Genomic DNA, 13,347 nt, shown 5'->3' with positions numbered 1-13,347 from the left:
GGGCTGGGACAGCTGTGGGGAATGGGAGTGGAATTCCTAAAAAATCCTGGGATTTTGGGGTAAAATCTGTGGATTTTGGGCAAAATCGGGACCAAAATCAGCCAAAATCGGGGATTTTGGGGTGGAATTCAAGGAGTTTGGGGTGGGAACAGTCGTCCTACAACCCCCCATGAGCTACAGGCAGTGGGGCCAGGGCAGTTCTGGGGGATGGGAGTGATTCCAGAAAAAATCCTGGGATTTTGGGGTGAAATCTGTGGATTTTGGGCAAAATTGGGACTAAAATCGGCCAAATTTGGGGATTTTGGGGTGGAATTCCAGGGGTTTGGGGTGGGAACAGTCGTCCTACAACCCCCCATGAGCTACAGGCAGCGGGGTTGAGATAGCTCCAGGGGATGGGAGTGACTCCAGAAAAAATCCCGGGATTTTGGGGTAAAATCTGTGGATTTTGGGCAAAATCGGGACCGAAATCGGCCAAATTTGGGGATTTTGGGGTGGAATTCAAGGAGTTTGGGGTGGGAACAGTCGTCCTACAACCCCCCATGAGCTACAGGCAGCGGGGCTGGGACAGCTGTGGGGGCTGGGAGTGGAATTCCTAAAAAATCCTGGGATTTTGGGGTAAAATCTGTGGATTTTGGGCAAAATCGGGACCAAAATCAGCCAAAATCGGGGATTTTGGGGTGGAATTCCAGGAGTTTGGGGTGGGAACAGTCGTCCTACAACCCCCCATGAGCTACAGGCAGCGGGGTTGAGACAGCTCCAGGGGATGGGAGTGACTCCAGAAAAAATCCCGGGATTTTGGGGTAAAATCTGTGGATTTTGGGCAAAATCGGGACCGAAATCGGCCAAATTTGGGGATTTTGGGGTGGAATTCCAGGGGTTTGGGGTGGGAACAGTCGTCCTACAACTCCCCAGGAGCGGGGCTGGGACAGCTCCAGGGGATGGGAGTGATCCCAGAAAAAATCCTGGGATTTTGGGGTAAAATCTGTGGATTTTGGGCAAAATCGGGACCAAAATTTGCCCAATTTGGGCTGAAATCGAGGGGATTTTGGGGTGGAATCCTTGGAATTAGAGCGGAATCTTTGGGGTTTGGGGCAGAATCTTTGGGATTTGGGGAAGAATCTTTGGGATTTGGGGAAGAATCTTCGGAAATGGCGGCAGAGCCGGGCGGATTTGGGGCAAAATCCCCCGGATTTGGGGTCTGGGATGGAATCACCCGAATTTCTTTCAGAATCCCCCGGATTTGGGGCAGAATCCCCCGGATTTGGGACACAATTCCCTGGAATTGGGGTCGAATCCTGTGGATTTTGGGGCAGAACCACTGGAATTTGGGGCAGAATTGGGTGAAATCCCCTTGGATTTGGGATAAAATCAGCCCCATTTGGGTTGAAATCCCCGAATTTTAGTGCAGAATTCTCCAGATTTTGGTCCAAATTCCCGATTTTTCCAATCCTGCTCTTTTTCCCACTTTTCCAGTCAATAACTCCAGGCAGGATCCCTTGGATTTGGGGCAGAATTGGGTAAAATCCCCTTGATTTTGGGACAAAACCCCTTGGATTTGGGACAAAACCAGCCCCATTTGGGCCAAAATCCCGGGATTTTAGTGCAGAATTCCCCAGATTTTGTTCCAAATTCCCAATTTTCCCAGTTCCCACTCTTTTCCCTCATTTCCATCCTGCAGCTCCGGGCAGGATCCCATGGATTTTGGGGCAGAACCACTGGATTTTGGGGCAGAATTGGGCGAAATCCCCTTAGATTTGGGACAAAATTTGGGCCAAAATCTCTGGATTTTAGTGCAGAATTCCCCAGATTTTGGTCCAAATTCCAAATTTTCCCAATTCCTGCTCTTTTTCCCACTTTTCCAAAAATCCAGCAGCTCTGGCCAGGATCCCATGGATTTTGGGGCAGAACCACTGGATTTTGGGGCAGAATTGGGCAAAATCCCCTTAGATTTGGGACAAAATTTGGGCCAAAATCCTGGGATTTTAGTGCAGAATTCTCCAGATTTTGGTCCAAATTCCAAATTTTCCCAATTCCTGCTCTTTTTCCCACTTTTCCATCCAGCAGCTCTGACCAGGATCCCTTGGATTTTGGGGCAGAACCACTGGATTTTGGGGCAGAATTGGGTGAAATCCCCTTAGATTTGGGCCCAAACTTGGGCCAAAATCCCGGGATTTTAGTGCAGAATTCTCCAGATTTTGGTCCAAATTCCAAATTTTCCCAATTCCTGCTCTTTTTCCCACTTTTCCATCCAGCAGCTCTGGCCAGGATCTCTTGGATTTTGGGGCAGAATTGGGTGAAATCCCCTTAGATTTGGGACAAAATTTGGGCCAAAATCTCTGGATTTTAGTGCAGAATTCTCCAGATTTTGGTCCAAATTCCAAATTTTCCCAATTCCTGCTCTTTTTCCCACTTTTCCAAAAATCCAGCAGCTTTGGCCAGGATCCCTTGGATTTTGGGGCAGAATTGGGCGAAATCCCCTTAGATTTGGGACAAAATTTAGGCCAAAATCCCGGGATTTTAGTGCAGAATTCTCCGGATTTTGGTCCAAATTCCAAATTTTCCCAATTCCTGCTCTTTTTCCCACTTTTCCAAAAATCCAGCGGCTCCAGCCAGGATCCCTTGGATTTTGGGGCAGAACCACTGGATTTTGGGGCAGAATTGGGCGAAATCCCCTTAGATTTGGGACAAAATTTGGGCCAAAATCTCTGGATTTTAGTGCAGAATTCTCCGGATTTTGGTCCAAATTCCAAATTTTCCCAATTCCTGCTCTTTTTCCCACTTTTCCAAAAATCCAGCAGCTCTGGCCAGGATCTCTTGGATTTTGGGGCAGAATTGGGCGAAATCCCCTTAGATTTGGGACAAAATTTAGGCCAAAATCCCGGGATTTTAGTGCAGAATTCTCCGGATTTTGGTCCAAATTCCAAATTTTCCCAATTCCTGCTCTTTTTCCCACTTTTCCAAAAATCCAGCGGCTCCGGCCAGGATCCCATGGATTTTGGGGCAGAACCACTGGATTTTGGGGCAGAATTGGGCGAAATCCCCTTAGACTTGGGCCCAAATTTGGGCCGAAATCCCGGGATTTTAGCGCGGAATCCCCCGGATTTTTCTCACCGTTCCCGATTTTCCCGATTCCCCTGATTTTTTTTTCCCTGTTTTTTTTTTTTTTTTCCCAGCCAACAGCTACGGGCAGGACGGGGGTTCCCTGAGCTCGGGGGGCTACCAGGAGGCCGGCGGTGGCTACGGCTCCTCGGCCCCTCCGGAGCGAAGCCGCGGCCGCGGCTCCTTCGGCTCCCGGGGCGGCTTCGAGCGCGGCTCCCGCGGCTCCCGCGGCTCCCGCGGCGCCTCCATGGGGTAGGTACCCGAAATGGCCGGAATTGGCCCCAAAAAAGGGGCCCCGAGCCCCCCCTCGGGGTGTGGGGTTAGCCCCGGGGGGTGGGGGAGGGTGTGAGGTGGGGAGGGGGAAATGGGGGGGGAAGAAATGGGGAAGAACGGGGGAGAAACGGGGGAAAAAACGGGGGAAAAGGGGAAAAGATGGGGGGAAAAAGGAAGAAAAAAGGGGGAAAAAATGGGGGGAAAAAAGAGGAAAAAAAGGGGGAAAAATGGGAAAAAATGGGGGGAGAAAAGAGGAAAAAAGGGGGAAAAATGGGAAAAAATGGGGGGAAAGAGGAGGAAAAAAGGGGGAAAAATGGGGGGAAAAAAGAGGAAAAAAAGGGGGGAAAATGGGAAAAAATGGGGGGAGAAAAGAGGAAAAAAGGGGGAAAAATGGGGGGAGAAAAGAGGAAAAAAAGGGGGAAAAATGGGAAAAAATGGGGGGAAAGAGGAGGAAAAAAGGGGGAAAAATGGGGGGAGAAAGGAGGAAAAAAAGGGGGAAAAATGGGAAAAAAAGGGGGGAGAAAAGAGGAAAAAAAGGAGGAAAAATGGGAAAAAATGGGGGGAGAAAAGAGGAAAAAAGGGGGAAAAATGGGAAAAAATGGGGGGAGAAAAGAGGAAAAAAAGGGGGAAAAATGGGAAAAAAAGGGGGGAGAAAAGAGGAAAAAAAGGGGGGAAAATGGGAAAAAATGGGGGGAGAAAAGAGGAAAAAAAGGGGGAAAAATGGGAAAAAAAGGGGGGAGAAAAGAGGAAAAAAAGGGGGAAAAATGGGAAAAAATGGGGGGAGAAAAGAGGAAAAAAAGGGGGAAAAATGGGAAAAAAAGGGGGGAGAAAAGAGGAAAAAAAGGGGGAAAAATGGGAAAAAAAGGGGGGAGAAAAGAGGAAAAAAGGGGGAAAAATGGGAAAAAATGGGGGGAAAGAGGAGGAAAAAAAGGGGGAAAAAGGGGGAAAAAAACGGGGGAGAAAAGAGGAAAAAAGGGGGAAAAATGGGAAAAAAAGGGGGGAGAAAAGAGGAAAAAAAGGGGGAAAAATGGGAAAAAATGGGGGGAGAAAAGAGGAAAAAAGGGGGAAAAATGGGAAAAAATGGGGGGAGAAAAGAGGAAAAAAAGGGGGAAAAATGGGAAAAAAAGGGGGGAGAAAAGAGGAAAAAAAGGGGGAAAAATGGGAAAAAATGGGGGGAGAAAAGAGGAAAAAAAGGGGGAAAAATGGGAAAAAAGGGGGGAGAAAAGAGGAAAAAAGGGGGAAAAATGGGAAAAAATGGGGGGAGAAAAGAGGAAAAAAAGGGGGAAAAATGGGAAAAAATGGGGGGAGAAAAGAGGAAAAAAGGGGGAAAAATGGGAAAAAATGGGGGGAGAAAAGAGGAAAAAAGGGGGAAAAATGGGAAAAAAAGGGGGGAGAAAAGAGGAAAAAAGGGGGAAAAATGGGAAAAAATGGGGGGAAAGAGGAGGAAAAAAAGGGGGAAAAATGGGAAAAAAAGGGGGGAGAAAAGAGGAAAAAAGGGGGAAAAAATGGGGAAAAATGGGGGGAAAGAGGAGGAAAAAAAGGGGGAAAAAAACAGAAGAGAAAAGAGGAAAAAAGGGGGAAAAATGGGAAAAAATGGGGGGAGAAAAGAGGAAAAAAAGGGGGAAAAATGGGGAAAAAAGGGGGGAGAAAAGAGGAAAAAAGGGGGAAAAATGGGAAAAAATGGGGGGAGAAAAGAGGAAAAAAAGGGGGAAAAATGGGGAAAAATGGGGGGAGAAAAGAGGAAAAAAGGGGGAAAAATGGGAAAAAATGGGGGGAGAAAAGAGGAAAAAAGGGGGAAAAACGGGAAAAAATGGGGGGAGAAAAGAGGAAAAAAGGGGGAAAAATGGGAAAAAATGGGGGGAGAAAAGAGGAAAAAAAGGGGGAAAAATGGGAAAAAATGGGGGGAGAAAAGAGGAAAAAAAGGGGGAAAAATGGGAAAAAAAGGGGGGAGAAAAGAGGAAAAAAGGGGGAAAAATGGGAAAAAAAGGGGGGAGAAAAGAGGAAAAAAGGGGGAAAAATGGGAAAAAATGGGGGGAGAAAAGAGGAAAAAAAGGGGGAAAAATGGGAAAAAAAGGGGGGAGAAAAGAGGAAAAAAAGGGGGAAAAATGGGAAAAAATGGGGGGAGAAAAGAGGAAAAAAAGGGGAAAAATGGGAAAAAATGGGGGGAAAGAGGAGGAAAAAAAGGGGGAAAAATGGGAAAAAATGGGGGGAGAAAAGAGGAAAAAAAGGGGGAAAAATGGGAAAAAATGGGGGGAAAAGAGGAAAAAAGGGGGAAAAATGGGGAAAAATGGGGGGAGAAAAAAGGAAAAAAAGGGGGAAAAATGGGAAAAAATGGGGGGAAAGAGGAGGAAAAAAAGGGGGAAAAATGGGGGGAGAAAAGAGGAAAAAAGGGGGAAAAATGGGAAAAAATGGGGGGAAAGAGGAGGAAAAAAAGGGGGAAAAATGGGAAAAAATGGGGGGAAAGAGGAGGAAAAAAAGGGGGAAAAATGGGGGGAAAAGGGGAAAAAAACGGGAGAAAATGGGGGGAAAGAGGAGTAAAAAAAGGGGGAAGAATGGGGGAAAAATAGGAAAAAAATGGGAAAAAATGGGAGGAAAAGGAAGAAAAAAAGGGAAAAATGGGGGAAAAAGTAGGGAAAAAGGGGGAAAAATGGGAGAAAATGGGGGGGAAAATAGGGAAAAAGGGGGAAAAAAACGGGAGAAAATGGGAAAAAATGGGGGGAAAACGGAGGAAAAAAAGGGGGAAAAATAGGAAGAGAAATGGGAGAAAAATGGGGGGGAAAAACCAGGAGAAAATGGGAAAAAATGGGGGAAAAGGAAGAAAAAAGGGGGAAAAATGGGAGAAAAATGGGGGGAAAAAGGGGAAAAAAAGGGGGAAAAATAGGAAAAAAATGGGAGAAAAATGGGAAAAATTAAGGGGAAAAAGGGGAAAAAGGAAGGAAGGAAAAAAGGGGGGAAAATGGGGGAAAAATGGGAAAATGGGAAAAAGGGGGAAAAATGGGGAATAAAGGGGGAAAAAAGAGAAAAAAAGGGGAGAAAAATGGGAAAAAATGGGGAAAAAGAGAAAAAAAGGGGGAAAAATAGGAAAAAATGGGGGAAAAATGGGAAAAAATAGTGGGAAAAAGGAGGGAAAAATAGGAAAAAAATGGGGGAGAAAAGGAGGAAAAAAGGGGGAAAAAGAAGGAAAAAGGGGGAAAGAGGGGGGAAATGGGAAAAATGGGGGGAAAGAGGGGGAAAAATAGGGAAAAGGGGGGAAAAAACAGGAGAAAATGGGGAAAAATGGGGGGAAAAATAGGAGAAAAATGGGAGAAAAATGGGAAAAAACGGGGGAAAAATGGGGGAAAAAGAAGGAAAAAGGGGGAAAGAGGGGGGAAAATGGGAAAAAAATAGGGGGAAAAGGGGAAAAATGGGGAATAAAGGGGGGAAAAAGAGAGGAAAAAAGGGAAAATGGGGAAAAAAGGTGAAAAAAGGAGGAAAAGGGGGAAAAATAGGAAAAAAATGGGGGAAAAAGGAGAAAATGGGAAAAAAAGGGAAAAAATGGGGGAAAAAAGGAGAAAATGGAAAAAAAATGGGAAAAATGAGGGAAAAAATGGGGGGAGAAAGGGAGAAAAAATAGGGGGAAATGGGAAGAAAATGGGGGGAAAATGGGAAAAAATTAGGAAAAAAATAGGGGAAAAAGGTTTGGGAAAAAAAGGGAAAAGGGGGAAAAAAGGAGAAAAATTGGGGAAAAGGAATTTTGGGAAAAAAATGGAATTTTAGGGGAAAATACAGGGAAAAAAGGTGAAATTTGGGGAAAAATGCAGGGAAAAATGGAATTTTGGGGAAAAAATGGGGAAAAAGTGGAATTTTGAGAAAATATTCAGGAAAAAGGTGGAATTTTGGGAAAAATATGGAAAAAATCAGAGGAATGGGAGAAAATTCTGGATTTGGGGAAAAATGAGGGAAAAATGTTAAAAAAAGAAGAAGAAATGGGGGAAAACATGGAAAAAAAATGGGGAAAAAGGTGGAAAAGATGGGAAAGGGAAAAATGGAATTTGGGAAAAAGATGGAGGGGGAAAACGTGGATTTTGGGCAAAAAAAAAAATCGGGGAAAAAAAGGGGGAATTTGGGAGAAAAGGTGGGAAAAAAAACCCAGAAGGAAAAAAAAGTGGAAAAGTGGAAAAAACCATGGAAGGAAAAAGGTGAATTTTGGGAAAAAAAACCCCGAGAAAAAAAAGGGAAAACGATGGAATTTAGGGAAAAAAAAGGAAAAAAATTGGAAAAAAGGTGAAATGTGGGAAAAAGGTGCCAAAAACGGCCAAAAAAGGTGAAATTTGAGGGAAAACCACGGAAAAAAAACCAACCCCGGGTGCGTTTTGAGGTCACTGCAGAGAAAAACGGTTCCAAAAGGTGCAAAAATGGTGAAAAACGTGCAAAAAAAGTGAATTTTGGAAGCTTTGGGATGGTTTGGAGTCGCTGGAGAGGAAATTTTGGTGTCACTGTGCTCGGAAATGGTTCAAAAGTTGCCAAAAATGGTTAAAAACGGTGAAAAGTGGGGAGAAACGGTGGAGAAATGGTTAAAAATGGTCCAAAAGGGTGAAAAAATGGTAAAAAAGGGTGAAAAAATGGTAAAAAAAAGGGTGAAAAATGATCAAAAAAAGGGGGAAAAATGGTCCAAAAAAGGGTGAAAAAATGGTAAAAAATAGGGTGGAAAAATGGTCAAAAAAAGGGTGGAAAACGGTCAAAAAAAGAGTGAAAAAATGGTAAAAAAAAGGGTGGAAAAATGGTTAAAAAAGTGTGAAAAAATGGTGAAAGAGGTGGAAAAAAGGAGGAAAAAAGGGGGAAAATGGAAAAAAAAGGATGTGGAAAAGGAAAAAAGAGAAAAAATGGAAAAAAAGGGAAATGAGAAAAAAAATGGAGACGGGAGAAATGGTAAAAACTGGAGAAAAATTGGGAAAAGGAGAAAAAGTGGAAAAAAGAGAAAAGGTAAAAAAGAGGAGGAAAAAAAGGGAAAAGTGGAACAAAGGGAAAAAGTGAAAAAATGGGGGAAAAAGGGAAAAATGGTAAAAAAAGGGAAAGAATTAGAAAAAAGAAAGAAGTGGTGAAAAGGTAAAAAAAAAGGGGAAAAAAGTGGAAAAAAGGAAAAAATAAAAGGGAAAAGGTAAAAAACTGAGAAAAAATGGGGGAAAATGGTAAAAAAATGGAAAAAGGAAAAAATGAGAAAAAATGGCAGAAAAAGGGAAAAATGGTGAAAAAATGGAAAAAAAGGAAAAAAAGGAGAAAGGTAAAAAAATGAAAAAAAGGAGAAAATGGGAAAAGGAAAAAGGTTAAAAAAGGGGAAAATGAGACAAATTTGAAAAAAGGGGGAAAATGGTCAAAAAATGAAAAATAAAAAAAAATGAGAAAAATGGAGAAAAAGGGAAAATGGTAAAAGGAAAAAATTTTAAAAAAAGGAAAAAAAAAGGAAGAGGTAAAAAAACGAAAAAAAGGAAAAAATGAGGAAAAGTGGAGGAAAAAGGGAAAACGGTAAAGAAAGGGGAAAAAATAAAAATTTGGAAAAAAAAGAAAAATTGGTAAACAAAAGGTAAAAATGGAAAAAAGGAAAAAAAAATGAAATAAAGGGAAAATGTTAAAAAAATGAAAAAAAAGGAAAAAATGAGGCTGGGGAAAATGGGAAAAAATGGGAAAAAATTGGAAAAAAAAATGGAATAAAGGGAAAAGGTAAAAAAATGAAAAAATGAAGAAAAATGAAGGAAAAAGGGAAAATGGTAAAAACTGGAAAAGAGGGAAAAGTGGGGAAAAAAAGGAAAAAATGGTTAAAAATTGAAGAGGGAAAAATGAGAAAAAAATGAACAAAAGGGTAAAAATGGTAAAAAGGAAAAAACAGGAAAAAATTGGGGAAAATGTTTAAAAAATGAAAAATGGGAAAAAATAAAAAAATGGAAAAAAGGGGAAAAAATGGAGAAAAAGGAAAAGTAATAACAAAAATTTCAAAAAAGGAAAAGTGAAAGGGAAAAGGGGAAAAAATGGGAAAATAATTTTTTTAAAAGAAAAAAAATAAAAGTTTGGAAACAGGAAAATGGAAAAAAATTGGCAAAACGGGGAAAAGGGAGGAAAATGGTTTAAAAAATTCAAAAATGGAACAAAAAACCCAAAAATATGGAAAAATGGGGAAAAATGAGAAAAAATGGTAAAAATAGAAAAGGGAAAAAATAAGAAAAGGGTGAGAAAAATGGTTAAAAAATGACAGAAGGGAAAAAAATGGAAAAAAAAATAGGAAAAATGGAAAAAATGTTTAAAAAATTAAAGGAAAAAATGGGGGGAAATGGAAAAAAAAGGAAAAAGGAAAAGTGAGGAAAAAGGAGAAAAAAAGCAAAGGAAGAAATGAAAAAAGGGGAAAAATGGGAAAAAAAGGGAAAAAAGGGGAAAAAATATAAAAATGGGAAAAAAAAAATGTTAAAAGTAGAAAAAAGGAAAAATGAAAAATTTAAATGGTAAAAATAAAGAGAAAAAATGAGAAAAGATGGAAAAGGGGAAACGGAAAAAAAAAGAAAAATGGGAAAAATTAAAAATAGAAAAATGAGAAAAAACTGAAAGGGAAAAATGGGAAAAGAAAATTTTTAAATGGGAAAAAATAAAAAAAGGAAAAATGGTAAAAGATGAAAAATGGGGAAAATGAGAGAAATAAAAAAAACCAAGAAAAAATTAAGAGAACAAAGAAGGAAAAAGGAAAAATTTAAAAAAGGAAAAAAAAATGGTTAAAAAATGAAAAAATAGAGAAAAATAGAAAAAATGTTTAAAAAATAGAAAAATGAGAAAAAATGATAACAATTTTTAAATGGGAAAAAAAGGAAAAACGGTAAAAAATGAAAATGGGGGAAAATGGGGGAAAATAAAAAGTTAAAAAATGGTAAAAAATGAAGAAAAAAAGAAAAAATGGGGGGAAATGTAAAAAAAAATGGAAAAAATAAGAAAATAGAGAAAAAATGTTAAAAATTCAAGAAGGGGAAAAAATGGGGGGAAAAAAGGGGAAAAACGGTAAAAAATGAGAAAAATGTAAAAGGAAATTTTTAAATGGGAAAAAATAAGAAAAGGAGAAATGGTGAAAAATTAAAAGAAGAAAAATGGGGAAAAATGAGAGAAAATAGAAAAAAAGGAGAAAAAATGGGTAAAAAAGGGGTAAAAAATGGTAAAAATATTAAAAAATAGAGAAAAATGGGGAAAAATGCTTAAAAATAGGAAAAATGGGGAAAAAAAGAAAAATGATAAAAAAGGAAAAATGAGAATTTAAAAAATGGAAAAAAAGGTTAAAAAAATGACCAAAAAATGGGAAAAATGGTTTAAAAAAGGCAAAAAACGGGGGAAAATGGTAAAAAAAGGCAAAAAAGGGGAAAAAGGGTAAGAAAAAAAAGGGAAGAAACGGGGAAAAAAGGGAAAAACAGTAAAAAAAAGGCAAGAAAAGAGGAAAAATGGTAAAAGAAATGACAAAAAAAGGGGGAAAAAAAGGTTAAAAAAATGGCAAAAGGAAAAAAAATGACAAAAAAGGGGAGAAAACTGTAAAAAAAATGACAAAAAGGAAAAACAGAAAAAGGCAAAAAAGGGAAAAATGGTAAAAAAAACAAAGGGAAAAGTTAAAAAAATGACAAAAAGAAAAATGGTTGAAAAAATGGTAAAAAAAATGGCAAAAAGCGGTAAAAAAAAGGCAGAAAAGGGGGAAAAACGGTTTAAAAAATGGCCAAAAAAGGGGAAAAACGGTAAAAAAATGACCAAAAAAAGTCAAAAAACGGTAACAAAATGGTCAAAAAAAGGGAAAAACTTAAAAAAAAAAAAAAGGCAAAAAAAAGGGGAGAAACGGTAAAAAAAAAAGGCAAAAAAGGTGGAATTGTGGTGGAATCGGGGATGTTTTTGCCGCCGGTTTTTGGGTGGAAAAAGCAGCTTTTTGGGGCCGTGGCAGGTGAGTATTTTGGGGGGATTTTGGGGGATTTTTGTTGTTCCTGTTTGACCAACCTCTGCCTTTTGTGTGCTGCAGGTGTGAAAAAAAAAGCAGCGAAAACTCAAAATCCGCCGCTGTTTTGGGTTCAAAAAAGGCAGAAAAGGGCAAAAATGACCAATTTTGTCCCCCCCCCAAAAAAAAATGGTTTTAAAAAAACATCAAAAATGAGGAAAAAGTTCCGGGTGAGGAGGGGGAGATCCAGGAAAAAAAAGGGGGAAAAAAAAGGTGAAAAAATGGGGGTTTTTCTCTCATTTTGGGCTGAATTTCAACCCTGAAGCGTCCAGGAGGAAAAAGCGGCGGCGGCGAGGGAAAAAAAGCCAAAAAAGCCCAAAAAAAGTTCATAAAAAGGCCAAAAAAAGTTCAGAAAAAGCCCAAAAAAAGGCCAAAAGATGCCCAAAAAAAAGGCCAAAAAAACGCCCCAAAAAAGCCCCCTAAAAAGGCCAAAAAAAGATGAAAAAAAGGTCAAAAAAGGCCAGAAAAAGCCCCAAAAAAGGCCAAAAAAAGCTGGAAAAAAGCTGAAAAAAAAGCCCAAAAAAGGCCAGAAAAAGTTCAGAAAAAGGCCAAAAAAAGACCAAAAAAAACCCAAAAAAGGCCAAAAAAAAACTCCCAATAAAGACAAAAGAAAGCTGAAAAAAAGACCAAAAAAACCCAGAATATGCCAAAAAAACCCAGAAAAAAGACGAAAAAAAGCCCAAAAAAAAATTCAGAAAAAGCCCAAAAAGAGCCCAAAAAGTCCCCAAAAAAAGGCCAGAAAAAGACCAAAAAAGCTGAAAAAAAACCGCAAAAAAAGACCAAAAAAAGCCAAAAAAAAACCCCAAAAAAACCCCAAAAAATTTCAGAAAAAGCCCAAAAAAAGCCGGAAAAAAACCCAAAAAAAAGCCCAAAAATCCCCCCAAAAAAGCAGAAAACCCCAAAACTGTCGGATTTGCTCCCAAATTTTGGAGTTTTCCCCGAGAAGTTTTTTTTTAGGCAGGGCTTCCAAAATTCCTGATTATCTTCTAATTTATCTCCTCAGCGGTGGTGAGCGTGGTGGCTTCAATAAATTCGGTGGTAAGTCCCAAAATTCGAGGTTTTCAGCCCAAAAAAAAAAAGCAAAAAAAAGAGAAAAATTTCAAAAAAAAAAAGGATTTTTTTTGTTATTTTTTCCCAATTTTTTTTTTTTATTTTGGGTTTTTTTTTGTTGCTGGGTGGGAGAAAATTTTTGGGGGGAAAAAAAGTTTTTTCCCCTTCCTGGAGTGGAATTGAGGTGGAAAAAAGAGCAAAAAAGGGGAAAAACGGGGGGAAAAAAAACTTAAAAAATGGTATTTTTGGGTAAAAATTGGTGGAGAAAAAAGGGGGAAAAAAAACGGTTTTTGGTTAAAAATTGGCGGGGAATAAAAAAGATTTTTGGGTAAAAATTGGTGGGGAAAAAAGGAATTTTTGGTTGAAAATAATTAAAGGAAAAACTGGGGGAAAAACGTGATTTTTGGTTAAAAATTGGGAAAATTGGTTTTTGGTTAATTGGTGGAAAAAAAAATGATTTTTGGTTAAAATTTGGTGAAAAAAAAGATTTTTGGTTTAAAAAAATTAATGGAAAAAGGGAGGAAAAAAGGTGAGTTTTGGTTCAAAAGTGGAAAATGATTTTTGGGTAAAAAATTGGTTGGGAAAAAAGTGATTTTTGGTTAAAAATTTGGTGGAAAAAGGGAAAAAAAGGTGATTTTTGGTTAAAGATTATGTGGAAAAGGGAAAAAAGGTGATTTTTGGTTCAAAATTGGTGGAAAAAAGGGACAAAAAAGGTGACTTTTGGTTGAAAATCGATGGAAAAAGGAGATTTAAGGGAAAAAAGGTGATTTTTGGTTAAAATTGGTTAAAAAAAGAGGAAAAAGGTGATTTTTTGGTTGAAAAATTGGTGGAAAAAAAGGAAAAAAGGTGATTTTTATGTAAAAAATTGGTGGAAGAAAAGGGAAAGAAAAGGTGATTTTTGGTTAAAAAAAGAGGGAAAAAGGTGATTTGTGGTTTAAAAAAAA

General features: G+C 38.9%; 1 protein-coding gene across 1 annotated transcript in view; it reads left to right on the top strand.

The window, feature by feature from the left end:
• Positions 1–13,347, top strand: part of FUS (FUS RNA binding protein) — a 52,749-nt gene that overhangs the window by 17,039 nt on the left and 22,363 nt on the right. Inside the window, 2 exon segments of the mRNA XM_068999008.1 lie at positions 3,174–3,351; positions 12,357–12,391. Coding sequence (XP_068855109.1) covers positions 3,174–3,351; positions 12,357–12,391 — 213 coding nt within the window.

This window comes from Aphelocoma coerulescens, unplaced genomic scaffold (genome assembly GCF_041296385.1).
Source record: "Aphelocoma coerulescens isolate FSJ_1873_10779 unplaced genomic scaffold, UR_Acoe_1.0 HiC_scaffold_204, whole genome shotgun sequence".
NCBI classification, from domain to species: Eukaryota; Metazoa; Chordata; class Aves; order Passeriformes; family Corvidae; genus Aphelocoma; species Aphelocoma coerulescens.
The sequence above is the reverse complement of the archived record's forward strand: the minus strand, read 5'-3'. Positions and strand labels throughout refer to the sequence as shown.